The 17,350-nt window shown below is 45.6% G+C and overlaps 1 protein-coding gene across 7 annotated transcripts in view; it reads left to right on the forward strand.

The window, feature by feature from the left end:
* Nucleotides 1-17,350, forward strand: part of TRAPPC9 (trafficking protein particle complex 9) — a 1,198,476-nt gene that overhangs the window by 829,592 nt on the left and 351,534 nt on the right. The window contains exon 23 of one of the 7 annotated variants that reach the window (XM_033933667.1): nt 7,617-7,696. The exons of the other annotated variants lie outside the window; for them this stretch is intronic. Within the exon in view, the coding sequence (XP_033789558.1) occupies nt 7,617-7,696 (80 nt within the window). The remainder of the gene's footprint in view (nt 1-7,616; nt 7,697-17,350) is intronic. 7 annotated transcript variants of the gene reach the window in all.

Raw genomic sequence — 17,350 nt, forward strand, 5'->3', positions numbered from 1 at the left:
GTACCTGGCCAAAACCCAAAGAGTGGCGGCATTCCAGCATCTCAAAAAATAGCATGATTCCGGAACCCCAATGAGAGCAACATTCCAGAGCTGAGATTGTGATGTCATAATGCCTCAGTCCACAGTGCCTCAGAGCCAACCTCAGCAGTGATGTTACAATGGCTTGATTGTCCTATATTTGGCACACGTAAGAGCATAAGAACAGTCATACTGGGTCAGACCAACGGTCCACCAAGCCCAGTGGTCAATCCAGGTCTCTAGTATCTGGCCAAAACCCAAGGAATAGCAACATTCCATGCTACCAATACTGGGCAAGGAACAGAAGACTAAGGCGATAGGGTACAGAGAAATGTGTCTAGTTCAATTGTTCTTGATTCCTTAGTGGTAAATAATACACTTTTGAGCATGGTGGAATATTATTTTCAAGAATTTCTAAAACTTCCATGAAGTACTTCTGTAACATTTCATGAGTTTTTGATTTTTTTTTTCTTTGTGTTTCACAAACACCAATTCTTTTGCCTTTATTTTCTCCACCACTTCACTCACATAAAGATTGGTAGCCATTTTTATTGCTCCTTTCAGCTTTGACCACTGTTTTTCCTCTTCTTATATGTCCTTCCATCCTATCAGCTCTTTCTTCAGGTACTCCCCCATTTTACTAAAGTCCGCATGTTTGAGTTTTGTTTGGCTGCTCTCCGCGTCAGCTGTTATATAAAACCAAACTGTTTGATGATCACTACCACCCAGGTGGGCACCAACTTGGACGTTAGAGACACTTTCCTCATATGTGAGCACCAGATCCTGCATCGCTCCTTCCCTCATTGGTTCTGTCATTATTTGTCTGAGCTGAATATTTTGAAAAGCATCCTCAGTCTCTCCTTCTTTCTGATTCTGCAGATACGCATCTGGCAGGTTGAAATCACCCAAGCAACAGCACCTCCCCTCTCTTTATCAAGTTGCTCTGATTGTGTCAGAAATCTGTAGATAACACCCATGTAGACAGAAGTTCCATCTTCTCGTTTCAAAGCAATCCATATCTCTTCTTCCTTTCTTCAGGCCCCTTGCATTTCACCTTTTTGACCATCTTTGGGCTAGATTCACTAAGCAAACCGATCATGTACTAATCGGTTTGCGACCCCTTTGCGAACCGTTTTCCCTCCGGCCCCATTCAATAACCTCTCCTGCGATCCGCTTCAAATCCCCATATGCAAATGAGGGGAATGGCATGCAAAGTAGGCAGGGAACCGCTTCACAAAACAAATTTTGCAATCCGACTGGGCTGGCCGATCAACCCAAGAAGTGACTGCTGTGGACCAGTCGCAAACATCCTTTCTGACTCTCCAGCTCCATTGCTGCACTGCTCTCTGCTGCCCTGAATCTCTCCTGCCTGCCGCCCGCTCTCCCCCCGAATTGCCGCCTGAATCTCTCCTGCCTGCCACCCTGCTCTCCCCAAAATCTCTCCTGCCCTTCCTTGCACTGTGAGCCTGTGGTTTTAGGCTCGCTGTGCTAAAGTAAAATAAAAGTAAAAGTATGGTCCATTTTGGGCCAAGTTCATTCATTTAATATAAGAACATAAGAATTGCCTCTGCTGGGTCAGACCAGAGGTCCATCACGCCCAGAAGTCCGCTCACGCGGCGGCCCATCAGGTCCAGGACCTGTACAGTAATTCTCTTAACTATACTCTTCAATCCCCTTTTCCTTCAGGAAATCATCCAATCCCTTCTTGAACCCCAATACCGTACTCTGTCCTATCACACCCTCTGGAAGCGCATTCCAGGCATCCACCACCCTTTGGGTGAAGAAGAACTTCCTAGCATTGGTTCTGAATCTGTCCCCTCTTAATTTTCCCGAATGCCCTCTCGTTCTTGTAGTTTTTGAATGTTTGAAGAATCTATCCCTATTCACTTTCTCTATGCCCTTCATGATTTTGTAAGACTCTATCATGTCCCCTCTAAGCCTCTGCTTCTCCAGTGAAAAGAGCCCCAGTTTCTCTAATCTTTCAGCATATGAAAGGTTTTCCATATCTTTTATCAATCGTGTCGCTCTTTTCTGAACCCTCTCGAGTATTGCCATATCCTTCTTAAGGTACGGCGACCAATACTGGACGCAATACTCCAGATGCGGGCGCACCATCGCCTGATATAACGGCAGGATAACATCCTTCGTTCTGGTTGTAATACCTTTCTTGATAATAACCAAGCATTCTGTTCGCCTTCTTTGAGGCTGCTGCGCTCTGTGCCGAAGGCTTCATCGTCTTATCCACCAGTACCCCTAAGCCCTTCTCTAGGCTACTTTCACCCATTACCAGCCCTCCCATCGTATAGCTGTACATTGGGTTTCTGTTTCCTATATGCAAGACTTTACATTTCTCTACATTAAAGTTCATCTGCCATTTATTCGCCCACTCTCCCAGTTTGTTAAGGTCCCTTTGTAAATCTTCACAGTCAAAATGGCTCTATATATTTCAAATGCTTCCCTTATTTCTTAAACAGAGGGATGAGAGGAAGCTGTATTCTCTCCTGCAGACCTACTTGTGGCAGGTGTACAGACACCTCGGCGCTTTGGGGGTTTGGGGTTCTTGAATGTTAGATATTTAACGATTGCCTGTACTATGAGACATATTAATGACTAGTTCCGCATCTCTCATGACTTTTCGGCTACTGCTGTGGAGTTATCTTTGCTGGGCACCTGGCATTTTATTGCTATTTGCATAAGATAGGTCTCAGATTGCCTGTTATACTTTGGCGATCTGGCATCCTACCTGCTGCCATTGCTACCTGGCATTGGTTGTGTCGGCGACACGGATACTCCACAGCGGTGACGCCCTACCTTGCTATTTGTACTATAATTTATGTGACTGTTGTATTTTTTTTTTTTTTTTACTTTATCATGAGCTACAGCCAGAAACACATGCCTGAGACACTCTTTTCACAATACCGGCACCTCTGGACCAGCTGATAATATTTGGTCATCAAAAGCCGGCACTGTGCTTAGAGAATCACCCAGCGATGATGGAGAATTGCCCAGAGTGCTCATTTAAGTATTAATGAGTCCATTTTACTACCATTTTATTATTTATGATCTTGTTGTAATACAGGGGTGCCCACACTTTTTGGGCTTGCGAGCTACTTTTAAAATGACCAAGTCAAAATGATCTACCAACAATAAAATTTAAAAAAAACACAAAGCACCCTGTACGCTGAGAAAATGTTAATTATCATTCCTATTCCGGTTTTTTTCAAAGAGGTCAAGGCAGATGACTCTATGCACCGTGACCTCAGTAACAACCATACAAAAATAGACAAATATACCCCCCACCCTTTTTACTAAACCACAATAGCAGTTTTTAGCGCAGGGAGCTGCACTGAATGCCCCGCGCTTCTCTCGACACTCATAGGCTCCCTGCGCTAAAAACCGCTATTGTGGTTTAGTAAAAGGGGGACCATAATGCAAAATATATACAGCAGATATAAATTCAGACACATTTTGATCACTAAATTGAAAATAAAATCATTTTTCCTACCTTGTTTGGTGATTTCATGAGTCTCTGGTTGCACTTTCTTCTTCTGATTGTGCATCCAATCTTTCTTCCCTTCTTTCAGTCTTTATGCTTCCTCTCCTCCAGACCTTATTCCCTCCCCCAACTTTTTCTTCCTCTCTCCCTGCCCTTTCTTTCTCCCTGCCTCCCTTTCTTTTTTTTCTCTCTTCATGCCCCCTTTCTTTTTTTCTGTTTCCCTTCTTTCCTTCTGTCTCCCTGCCTGCCCCCTTTCTTTCTTTCTCCCTACCCTCCACCAAGCCACTGCTACCACCATCGGGGAACAGGCCCCCAAGCTGCTGCCACCGCTGCTGCCATCAAGTAACAGTCCCAAAGCCTCCACCGCTGCCGCACCAAGCTCTCTCTGCTTCCCTGCGGGCTGACCAGCATTCCTCTCCCCGACATCAATTCTGCCGTCAGAGAGGAAGTTCTGCCCAGCCAGGCAGCGATTGGCTGGCCTGAACTTCCTCTCCGACAGCAGAATTGACGTCAGGGAGAGGAAGGCTGATCGGCCCGGTAGATCGCCAAGGCAAAGTGAGTCTGATCGACTCACTTTGGCCTGGCGATCTACCGGTTGATCGCGATCGACCTATTGGGCACCCCTGTTGTAATACATTTGCATGGCTGAGTCGGAGGCTGCTAGAAAGCTTGGAATAGGCCACAATGAGCCATTCTGATAATCATGCGGGAAAATACTGTCAAGCTAAATTGGTTTAGCGACCATCGTTAAAGGCAGGGTCAATTTTGAGACTCCAGCCCTTAGTGTGGTACATTCTATATTTGAAACAGGGAACGTTGTCTTGCTAGTTTTACTACACCTCTCCGCCGTCTTTAATCTCGACTAACCAACATAGGCCTCTTGGATAAGGTATTATTCTAGTTTAATTCTTTTCTTCATAACTGTTCTTTAGTTATCAAAATGGAATTCCTTCTCATCATCCTTTCCTCTTACCTGCGGCATTCCTCAAGGTTCACTACTTTTGCCCCTACTCTTCAATATATTTGTCAGCCCTCTCATGACTCTCATGTAGGATCTCAATATCTCATTCTACACATAAGCAGATGACATCCTTTGGGTTTGCCCAGTGTCTCACATTTCACCAGATTTTTCTAAATTGCAACAATGTTTGAAAGCAATGATGAATTGGTTTACACAGAACAAACTTATCATAAACCCCAATAAACTACAGCTTGCTGGTTGACTGGCTGCTCCCTTCATCAGTTACTCCAACCCTATTTGATTCGCTGGTTAAGATTGTTGACTGCTTTAAAATACCTGGGAGTGCACCTTGACACTTCGCTATCTTTTCATACCAAGGTTTTGAAGAAAGTTCTCCTTGAACTTCATCATCTTAGACCTTTAAAAAATATATTTAATCACTCAGCATTGCTTACGCTATTGCATGCTTTTGTTCTCTGCCGTATTGATTATTGTAACATCATTCAGGCTAGTCTCTCACGACATGAACATAAATGGTTACAAACATTACAAAATACCACTGCAATGCCAAAAGACATGATCATTGTCCCCCTCTTCTGAAATCCTTACACTGGCTTCCAGTCTCCTTTCGTTCTCTTTTTAAAATTCTCTGCTTGGCTCATAAAGCTCTTCATGGAACAATTTACCTCCATCTGTTAGAAACATTCCTACTTTCATGAATTTTAAGGTGGCTTTGAAGATGCACCTTTTTAGCAGGCCTTTAATTAACCCCCATATGGTGTAAACTAATGGTACCCTTAAGAACATAAGAAGTTGCCTCCGCTGAGGCAGACCAGAGGTCCATCTCGCCCAGCGGTCCGCTCCCGCGGCGGCCCATCAGGCCCATTGCCTGAGCAGTGGTCCCTGACTAGCTCTATAACCTATCTCTATTCCTATTCCTATAACTTACCTCTACTCCTATCCCTATAACCCATCTCTACACCTATCTATACTCCTCAATCCCCTATACCCTTGTTTGAGAAGCACAGTTGTTCGGGTTGTTGTTTTTTTATGGGGGGGGGGGAGATTTGTTTGAGTGTGCTCATTCCTAATAATTATTTATGATGGAGTTCCTGTCTGTTTCCTACATTGTTAGATTGTAAACCACTTTGATTGGCTGGATTGGTAGTATAGCAAGTACAAATAGAGAATAAATGACCTTGCCTTTTTTAGCATTCAATCTTAGCTGCCAATTTCTGGACCGTTCTTCAAGCTTCATTAGATCCCTCCTCATGCTATGCACACCTACCCTATTACAGAGTTTGGTATCATCCGCAAAGAGACAAACCTTACCAGACAATTCTTTTGCAGTATCACTCACAAAGAGCTGACCCGAGAACTGATCCCTATGACATATCACTGATAACATCTCTTTCCTTGAAGTGAACTCCATTTACCACTACCCTCGATTTCCTTCTACTTAATCAGTTTTCATCTCAATCAGTCCCATAGAAAGGATATTCAGTTTATTTGTCAGTTGCCTATGGGAAACCATGTCAAAGAGGGCGATCGTGGGAGGGGAGTGCGCTGAGGGAAGGAGGGCCTGGGATCCCTCTTGCCCGGATCTTAGAGGGGGTAGGGGGGTCGCCTGGGCAGGAGGGCTTGGGCTCCCTCCTGGCACGATCGTAGTCAGCGGTGTGGGGGTTGCCAGGCAGGAGGGTTTGGGCTCCCTCCTGACCGGATCTTGTCTCCAGGGAGGGGTGAGGGTTCGCCGGGCAGGAGGGGTTGAGCTCCCTCCTGCCCGATCTTGTAGGGGGGAAATGATGCATCGCGGCAGGAGAGATTAGCTATCTCCCCTGCCACGATCACCCCTCTACCCGAACTGCCAAAAACTGAGGCAGGAGAGATTGGGCATCTCTCCTGCCATGGGTCGCGACAGTTCGGGTAGAGGGGTGATCGCCATCGTGGTAGGGGAGATGAACCATCTCTCCTGCCGTGTTGGCTGTGGTGGGGGGTGGGTAGGTTGCCGGGCCGCTGAGCTGATTGTAGCAGCCGCCATCAGCTCAGCAGCCCCTTTTTCGGCACTTATACCTGTTTTGACTTGGTCTAAGTCAAAACGTATAAGTGCCGACTAGGCAACCTGCCTAAAGTTTTGGTTATACCTGCTGCATGCCTAGGTCGGTCCAACTCCAGCCCTTTCCCCTCCTCTAAAAATGCCTATTTTCACTCTATGCATTTAGAGCCAGGGGAAAGTCCTAAGCTGGTTTTAGATTAGTCTAAAACCAGCTTTGGTTATGGGTTTGGGATGATCAGGCTTTTTGATCATCCAAGTACCCATTTAGGCCACTTTTTAGAGGTTTTTAAAAAAAAATTTTTATTATGAGCCCCATACTGTATACAAATTTGATATACACTTCTCCCTCGTCATTCGCGGGGGATACGGGCAGAGCTGGACCGCAAATGCCAAAAAACCGCGATTATCCGGCTCTGACCCACTCCCACCTCCCTGCCGCCTTCCCGGCCTTACCTGGTGGTCTAGAGGGCTTTCGGGGCAGAAGCTATCTTCCTACGCTCCTGCCCCGTGCAGATCGCCATCAGGAAATGGCTGTAGGGAGTTCCCAACGTAGTCTCGAGAGACTACAGGAACTCCCAGCAGCCATTTCCTCATGGCGATCTGCACGGGGCAGGAGCGTAGGAAGATCGCTCCTGCCCCGAAAGCCCTCTAGACCATCAGGTAAGGCCGGGAAGGCGGCAGGGAGAAAAAAAAGATGGATTTGTTTTACACAAAGACTGTTTTTTTTTTATTTTCCCCCTCCCCAGAAAAAATTGCGATTGAATGAAACCGCGAGTGCAGGAACCGTGAATGGGGAGGGGGAAGTGTATATTCAAATTCCCCCCAAATCTGCAGCCTGCCAAGAAGAAAAAAATCCTAAAAAATCCCCCCTGAAATCTCTGGGAGGGAATATAAGTGTGGCAGAAGGTGAGGAAAAGGCATTGCATTCTTTTGGAGCACCCTGTAATTCCTCATACTGTTTAGTGTCTCTTTCAATTAAATTTGGCATCACTTGTTATGGTGTTCTCCAATACTGTAATAACAATGGACAACAATTTATTTGTACCAGTGATGGATGCTGATGGAGATTATTATTATTTTTTTTCCAGTTGCATTTCTTTTCCATCTCTACTGCTTTTCTCCAAGAACATTATTGATTCAGCAGAGACAGATGACAGCCTTTAATTTGGTAAATGAATACATATTACTAATGTGCGGTGAAGCCTGTAACACGAACTGTGTCCCAGATGAAAACAGTATATATACAAATCTAGATTGTAAGAATCCTAAATGCAAGTGAACATGATCTCAACATGCTATGCCCCAGCCAAGATTAAAAACCAATAAGTGAGGGCCCTAAATATTGCATCTTTTACCTCTGGATCTGGAGGAGTAGCCTATTGGTTACCGTAGTATAGTGATTCCCTGTGACCTAACTCTCCATTGCCCCAGGTACAAAACAGAGATAGGGAGCAGGTCAGAGAAAAGTAGCTGCACGTAATATTACTCCAGGCGGAATGCTGCGTGACTACACAACACGGAATTGGTGCAGAATTCCCCCTTTCTCGCACAGACGGTGTCAGCTATTGGGTTGCCAGTGTCAGCGGCGGTTCCCACACGCTGCCTGCCGCTAACCTGGAAGTCTCTCCGTGGCAGAGGAAAGGCTTCTAGATTAGTGGCAGGCAGCATTGTGAATTGCCAATGGGGGAGGGGGCGGAAGAAAAGTTGTTGGCACGAGGGAGGGAATGGGGTGAGAGGAAGGAAAGTTATTGGCACAAGGGGAGGGGAAGAGGAGAGGAAGGAAAGGTACTGGCACAGGGGGAGGGGAAGGGGGAGAAAAAGAAAAGATTTTGGCACAGGGGGAGGGGTGAAAGGAAGGAAAGATGCTGGCATAGGGGGAGGGGAAGGGTGAGAGGAAGGAAAGATGCTGGGGGAGGGGAAGGGGGAGAGGAAGGAAAGATACTGGCACAGGAGGAGGAGAAGGGGAGAAAAAGAAAAGATTCTGGCACAGGGGGAGGGGTGAGAGGAAGGAAAGATGCTGGCACGGAGAAGGGATAGGGTGAAAGGAAGGAAAGATGCTGGCATAGGGGGAAGGAAAGATACTGGCACAGGGGGAGGAGAAAGGGGAGAAAAAGAAAAGATTCTGGCACAGGGGAAGGGGTGAGAGGAAGGAAAGATGCTGGCATAGCGGGAGGGGAAGGGGGAGAGGAAGGAAAGATGCTCCCACTCCCCTTGTGCCCTGGGTCAACCCTCTCCATGCACCATTTATTCCTTTCTCCCCTCCATTATCATGTGCAAGATTTCACCCTCTCCCCTTACCATGCATGTCTCCCTCCCCTCCCCCTGTGCCAGCATCTTTTCTTTCTCTCACCTGTCGTGAGAGGCACGTCCTGTAAACAGCCAGTGCCACTCCTCCTTGCTTGTGTCTCGGGTCACACCGGGAATCTGCTGCGGCACACAGTTTGCGATACACTGACTTAGAAACCTACGATACTTTGAGTGTCTAAGCGTTTGAAAATGAACCTCGAAGTGTTATGCATATAAGATGCGGAAGGGGAAATTCTAGAAATGGAGCCTAGATTTAATAATAATAATAATAATAATAATTTTATTCTTGTATACCGCCATACCCAAAGAAGTTCTAGGCGGTTCACATCCATTAATTAAGGTCCGCGGTGACACACGGATTTACAAAATTTTAATAAAATTACAGGCAATAAAGAGGGGGCGTGGGGAACTCTTTAACTGAGAATTAGCAGAAGTAACGGTAAGACAGAAGGTAGGGTTGGAAGGTAAGCGATAACGAGAGAGAGACCTAGTGGGGAGAGGGGGGGATGAGGGGGAGCAGAAGGAACGGGGGGAGAGAGGGAAAGGGGAGAAGCAGGGGGCAAGGGGGATTAAAAGCCCTGTTCGCGGAAGAGGTGCGTTTTGAGAAGTTTTCTAAAGCTAAGGTAAGAGGGGGCCTCGAGTATCATTTGGGCAAGCCAAGGGTTCAACTTAGCCGCCTGGTACGCAAAGGTTTTGTCGAGAAATCTATTGAAGTGACATAATTTTAGTGATGGGAAGACGAACAGCTGGATTCTGCGGGATTTCTTGTTGGTGAGATTCAGAGTGAAATGGTGATTGAGGTAACTAGGTAGTAGGCCAAAAACTGTTTTGTAGCAGAAGCAGGCGAATTTGAATAGGACTCTGGATTCGAAAGGGAGCCAATGCAGTTGGTGGTAGAAAGGCGTGATGTGGTCCCATTTGTTCAGGCCGAATATGAGGCCCTACCAGCGCCTAAGTTAACAAACGCTGTTTAAAATGGCAAACAATTTGTGCCATTAAAGTGCCTACCCGTGCCTAAATAGTACACATCAGAATCGTGCCTACTTAAGACGCTTTAGGCCGCCTAACGCCAATATGGATGTGGCTAATGCCAGAAATGGTGTTAGGTGGCAACATAGAAACATAGAACATGACGGCAGAAAAGGGCCACAGCCCATCTAGTCTGCCCACACTAATGGCCCACCCCCTAACTACCTCCATGAAGAGATCCCACATGCCAATCCCATCTTTTCTTAAAATCTGGCACACTGCTGGCCTCAATTACCTGTTGTGGAAGATTATTCCAGCGATCAACCACCCCTGATTTTCAACTGATGCCCTCTTGTTGCCGTGGGTCCTTTAAGGAAAAAGAGATCCTCTTCCACTTCGATACGGCCTGTGACATATTTGAACGTCTCGATCATGTCTCCCTTCTCTCTGCGTTCCTCGAGTGAGTATAGCTGCAACTTACCCAGTCGTTCCTCATACGGGAGATCCTTGAGACCTGAGACCATCCTGGTGGTCATTCGCTGAACCGACTCAACTCTCCACACATCTTTTTGATAATGCGGCCTCCAGAATTGTACACAGTATTCCAGATGGGGTCTCACCATGGATCTGTACAACGGTATTATGACCTCGGGCCAGAGAGCTTAAGTTTTGAATTCTGGTGATTCTTTCTGGACAGAATTATTTGGGCATTGTGTTAGCTCTTATAAAATAGGCATAAAATCAGTACAGCGGAACCTTGGTTTGCAAGTATAATTTGTTCTAGAAGCATGGTCATAAACCAAAGTGCTCGTATATCAAAGCGAGTTTCCCCATAGAAAGTAAGGGGAACTCGCTTGATTCGTTCCACATCCCCCCCTCATGAGGCCACCGATGCTACTCGCTTCCACTCCACCCCCACCCCGAGGCCACTGACGCGCTTCCACCCTAGCGAACTGGCATCACCTTCCCCCCCTTGTGAACCGGCATCGCCTGCACTCCCAAACCCTTACCTCGATCTGGCACCGGCACACAGCACCAACTCACAGGATGTGTCCGTGCTGGAAGAGCCTGCTGCTTGAAGCTGATCTCTGCTGGACTGGACCTTGAGCATCTGCACATGCTCAAGGCCGTCTGGCTCTCGCTCTTCCAGTACCGGCACTACCTGTGGGTTGGTGCTGCATGCCAGTGCCAGATCGCGGTAAGGGTTTGAATTTGGGTGGGCGGGCGATGCCGGTTCTCTGGGGTGGGGGCTCGCGAGCGGGGTGTGCGATGCCAGTTCTTGGGGGTGGGGGGCTCGCAAATTGAGTCAACACTTGATTTGTGAGGCAAGATTTACAAGAGTGTTTTGCTTGTCTTGCAGAACATTCGCAAACCACATTCTCGCAAACCGAGGTTTGACTGTACTTTTATTGACATGCCTCAAAGGCACCCTAGAAACATAGAAACATAGAAAGATGACGGCAGAAAAGGGCTACAGCCCATCAAGTCTGCCCACTCTACTAACCCACCTCATTAAGTCTGAGTGCTAATGACCTAGTTCCTTAACTCTACCCTCATAGGGATCCCACGTGGATGTCCCATTTATTCTTAAAGTCGAGCACGCTGGTGGCCTTGATCACCTGCACCGGAAGTTTGTTCCAGTGATCTACCACCCTTTCTGTGAAGAAATACTTCCTGGTGTCACCACTAAATTTCCCTCCTCTGAGTTTGAGCGGGTGCCCCCTTGTGACTGAGGGTCCCTTGGGAAAGAATATGTCTTTTTCCACCTCGACACGACCTGTGACGTACTTAAATGTCTCAATCATGTCACCCCTTTCCCTGCGCTCCTCTAGAGTATAGAGTAGAGAGTTGCGCGGGGACAGAAATCCCACCCGTCCCCACCCGTCCCCGCCAAAGTCCCACCCGTCCCCACCCGTTCCCGTGAGGACTCCCACCCGTCCCCACCCGTCCCCGCGAGGAATCCCTCCATCCCCACCCGTTCCCGTGAGGAATCCCCTCCGTCCCCACCCGTCCCCGCGAGGAATCCCCTACGTCCCCGCCTGTCCCTATAAACTACAGAAATAGTTATTTCATTTAATTATGCTACTGAATTAAAGGCTCTGGTAGAAACCCATTTAAAAATAAGCAAAAAGACTTTATTAATTGGGAAATATTAATTGGGAAGAATACATACTTTGTAAACGGGTTTCTACCAGAGCCTCTAATGTTTATAAATTTTTATCAACACAACTAATATACTACTTTATCCTTAAGCAAAAAAAAATAATAATAATAATTTTTTTCCTACCTTTATTGCCTGGTTTCTGCTTTCTTCATGTTCTCATTCAATTCCTTCCATCCACTGCCTCTCTTCTCTCTGTGTCTTCCATTTGCTCTGTTACTGTGCCTCTCCCTTTCTCCCCCCTCCCAAATTGGTCTGGCACCCATCTTTTTCCCTCCGCTCCCCCCATAGTCTGGCACCTCTGTCTTCTTCCCTGCCAGCGTCTTCTTCCCATTCCCTCTTCCCCATTTCCTTTCAGTGTCCTTCTCCCCCACCATCTTCCCCATGTCCTGTCAGGCAGCATCCTTCTCCCCCCTCTGCCTTCCCCATGTCCTTTCAGCGTCCTTCTCCCCCCTCTGTCTTCGCCATGTCCTTTCAGCGGCCTTCTCCACCCCTGTTTTCCCCATGTCCTTTCAGCGGCCTTCTCCACCCCTTTGTCTTCCCCAGTGCTTTCAGGGTCCTTCCCCCCCCTTCCTCCCGTTTACCCCATGTCCTTTCAGCGTTCTTTTCCACCCCTTTGTCTTCCCCAGTACTTTCAGCGGCCTTCTCCCCCCTTAAGCGTTTTTTCTTCTCCACTCCACCTTTCCTCCTGCCTCCACCTTTGTGGCACTTTTGCACCCGACCGACAACAGAACAGGCCCGGTCGGACAAATCTCCCTGTCCTGTAGCCGCGAATCTAAATTACCTTCTTACAGCAGCTGGAGTAGTGAAGCTGCTGTAAGAGGTAATTTAGATTCGCGGCTACAGGGCAGGGAGATTTGTCGGCCGGGCCTGTTGTCGGTCGATCGGGGGTCCTGACCGGCTGTGCACATTCTCCGGGGCGGACCGCCCCCTCCCCCCTCTTTCATACGCCATTGCCTTCTTCCTACCTGCCTTGCCGCACACAGCCGACCGGAAGTCTTCCTGATGTCAGCGCTGACGTCGGAGGAAGGGAGGGCTTTGCTTAAGCCCTCCCTCCGACGTCAGCGCTGACATCGGGAAGATTTCCGTTCGGATGTGTGCTGCGACAGGGCAGGTAAGGAGAAGGAGACTACCCTCGCGGCTCGACCAACCCCGCTGCGATCCAACCCCGCAGGAACCCCGCGACCCTCGGAGGCGTCCCCACGGGATCCCCGCGACCCTAGGGGGCGTCCCCACGGGATCCCCGTGACCCAAAGGGGGAACCCGCGGGATCCCCGCGGGTCCCGCGGGATTCCCGTCATCCCCGTTCCCGTGCAGCTCTCTAGTATAGAGCTGCAATTTGCCCAGTCTTTCTTCGTATGAGAGACCCTTGAGTCCGGAGACCTTCCTAGTAGCCATCCGCTGGACCGACTCAGCTCGAAGCACATCTTTATGGTAATTTGGCTTCCAGAATTGCACACAGTATTCCAGATGAGGTCTCACCATGGTTCTGTAAAGTGGCATTATGACTTCAGGTTTGCGGCTGATGAAGCTTCTATTGATACATCTCATCATTTGCCTTGCCTTGGATGAGGCCTTCTCTATTTGTTTGGCACCCTTCATGTCTGCACTGATGATTACTCCCAAGTCCCGTTCTTCTGAAGTCCTAGCTAGTGTTTCTCCATTCAAGGTGTATGTTCTGCATGGATTTCTGTTAGGAAATCTAATCTAATTTTCCATTTGTGAGTCACACAAACCTGTAAAAGGCTCTAAACAACTGACACAGATCAGGAAGTGGTAGGAGAGAAGCTAGGGAGGGACAAGGGAAAGTGGTGGAGGGCGTAGAAAGAAAGCAAGTAGCATTAGCTGTCAAAGAGATGAGTTTTCAGCTTTTTCCGGAAAGCGGTGTAGTTGGCCTCCTTCCTGATTGTCTCTGGGAGGCCATTCCAAGTTTTTACTCCCAGATAGGTTAGCATGGAGTTGAAGACACCTGCAGTGAAGGTTCTTTGTAGACGGCAGGTTTAGCTGAATTCTGTTAAGGATTCTTCTGGATGTGGACCAAGCTGTCAAGAATAGCTGGATAAGGGGAGCAGCTGAGTTTCCATGTAATATGTGGTGTAGGACGCATGATATTTTGAAGTTTATCCGGGATGATATTGGAAGCCAGTGTAATTGTTTGACGAAGGTTGAGATGGAAATTAGGCCCTGATTCTTTAAAGTCCGCCTAAAGTTAGGCACCGATTTTGTAAAATGTAAGCACCCTATAGAATCATGCTTAGTGTGGCCTAGGCGTACTTAGACAGTGCTTAATGCCCTAAATAAATCCACTGGAATCAAAGAAAAACAAAAACTTTGTTCAAAAAAAAAAAATGATCATATAAACAGAGAACAAATTGGTATCAAGTCATATTGAATTACCAGACCTCAAATACCCAAGACATTACTTGAACAATTTTTCATGCCCTTACTGGGGTGCTATATTCAATGATGAATATACCACCTCAGTAAGGGCATGAAAAATTATTCAAGTAATGTCTTGGGTATTTGAGGTCTGGTAATTCAATATGACTTGATATCAATGAGTGCTTAATGTCCTAAGATCTAGGCGTCCCTAATTTATGCCAGAGTTTTCTTCCCCTAAGTTTAGGTGCCGATATTGAAGCTTAACAGTACCTAATTCACAAAGAGATGCCTAACTTGAAAAATCTGGCCCCAGCCATGTGTACTTTTAGTGGATGTGCTTTGGGCTAGACACCTACTTTGCATAGAATCGAGTTTTTCGTATTAGGTGCCTAACTTTCATTGAAGTCCAATTAAAGCTGATTGCCAGTATCAGCACCAATTAAGCCTATTGATCAATTAAGCTAGGTACTGGTATGGGTGTCTAGCTTTAGGCGGACTTTATAGAATCAGAACCTTACTCCCTATAACAGGGGTCTCCAAAGTCCCCCCTCGTGGGCCGAATCCAGTCAGGTTTTTGGGATTTCCCCAATGAATGTGCATTGAAAGCAGTACATGCACATAGATCTCGTGCATATTCATTGGGGAAATCCCGAAAACCTGACTGGATTCGGCCCTCGAGGAGGGACTTTGGAGACCTCTGCCCTATAAGTTAGAAGTAGCAGTTCATATCGGTATACAATTCACTTTGGTCCTCAACATATAGCGTGCAGACAAAGCAAAATTAGCACGGAATGCCAGAAAACCCTAAAGTTGGAAAAACTGTGTAAACTGAAGTTCTTCCCATGAATTTTATTGTGCTTGATCAGAAAATAATTTTTTAAGAAACGTTTACATCGCTCAAAGCCACTAATTACATAAAGCTCCGTTTTTTAAAATTTAAATTTGCTATTATTTTTGCTTAATGGAGCAAATGTCTTGGTATTATAGCTATAACTTTTATGTTTTCACACTCAGTAATGATACATTGGTAAAAAAATATTTTATGCAAAAAAAAATCAAGCAGTATTTTATTAAATTAACTTTCAATAGCTGCACTTCTGTTATTGTGGAAAATAACAGAAATTTAACATAACTTCACTAATAGCTAAACACGTACACTTTATGGTGTAGTCATCAACCAATGGCGTTCCAAACACTGTAGCATTCAGTGCCTTCTTGAGTTGATGCTGTTCAAGTCCTTGCAACAAGGCCTCATGCTGCACTGGGTCTGTGGTGATGCTAGTGGCAAACTCAGTTATCCGTTTCTACACCTCACTCGGCTGTGTCGTTAACCAATGTTTTTCTTTCAAAATTGAGTTCAATTCCTTCAAATCACCAGTCACCCTGTACTTTCAAACTTTTTTCACCTTTTTAAAATTAAGGGCTCCTTTTACTAAGCCACGTTAGGGCTTTAACGCGCGGAATAGCGCACGTTACATCGCCTTACGCGGTAGACCTTAATGCCAGCGTTTGAGCTGGCATTAGTTCTAGAAGCGTAGCGCGCGGTAATTTCCTGCGTGCGCTAAAAAATCTTGCGCCCCTCAGTCAAAGGAGCCTAAGTTTATAACACTTTTAATGGTTATTTTGTTGGCTTTTCAGATGGCTGTTCAACTAATCATAGCTGGCAGAGTTACAAGGTTCCTCTAGAAATCAGGCTTTATCCTCATTAATTCGTACATTTTTTGAAAGTGTTTCTTCTTAATTAATTTTCTAAATTCATTATTTGCAATTATTATCAAAATACTTATCTTTTGTTGATTTGGCTCTAGATTTTATGCAATTTATATATTAATTTTACTTCTCCCGACATGAAATCATGTTTCAGAATGTTCCTCGGGGTCTTTCTGTAAAAAGAGTTTTTGCATATGTAAATCTGGGTGCAAACTACCTTCCTCAAAATCTTCACATCTTTGTATAAAAAACAAACAAACTATTTACATCTTTTTATATTATTTATGTGCCACCTCGATCCTGAGGAACGTTCTGAAACTTGATTTCATGTCGGGAGAAGTGAAATTAATATATAAATTGGATAAGATATCTAGAGCCAAATCAACAAAAGATAAGTATTTTGATAATAATTGCAAATGATCAATTTAGGAAATTAATTAAGAAAAATGTTCAAAAATGTATGGATTAATGAGGATAAAGGCTGATTTCTAGAGGAACCTTCTGATTCTGCCAGCTATAATTAGCTGAACAGCTGTCTGAAAATCCAACAAAACAACCATTAAAAGTGCAGTAAACCTTTTTTAAAAATGTGAAGATAGTTTGAAAGTACGGGGTGGCTGGTGATTTGAATGAAAGGAGCTGGTTATGTGCACCAGTTATAGTTTAGCCCAGGGGTAGGTTAGAGAACCCATGGTGTACTGCATTGCAGTAATCTAACTGCAATATAATAAATGCACGAACCAAAATAGCTAAGGAACAGTTCTTTACAGGGGCATCTTAATGGGGTACTCTTAGCACCAATTCTGTATCGGCTTCGAGGCATGCTTAAGTCTTTAAGAATACATTCACAGAGCCAATGGCAGGCTTAACTTGTCACATCTAAGTTCACCAAGCAGCACACGCAACTAACAGGATTTTATCATATTAAAGCCTTGTTTACTGACTTTCATCAACAACACAAGTCCCGTTATTCCTTAGGGATAGTTTTCTAACCATGCTGTAAACTCATTTTAACACACATTACTATGTATTAAAGCAAGTTAGAGGCTGGCTTTCAATAAACTCTGCCCTTTAAAAAGATATAATAAAGTGTCTTCCATCAACCGTGCATATCAAATGTTAAAGAGTTACAACCCAAACTTTCTGTAGTTTCTTTTTAGCTGCTACTAACTAAACTAAATTAAACCTTAAGTTTATATACCGCATCATCTCCACGCATGTGGAGCTCGGCACGGTTTACAAGAACTTAAAATATAGGAAGAGAAGGAAAAAAAAGGTTTACATGAACTTATA

Source organism: Geotrypetes seraphini, chromosome 2 (assembly GCF_902459505.1).
Source record: "Geotrypetes seraphini chromosome 2, aGeoSer1.1, whole genome shotgun sequence".
NCBI lineage: Eukaryota > Metazoa > Chordata > Amphibia > Gymnophiona > Dermophiidae > Geotrypetes > Geotrypetes seraphini.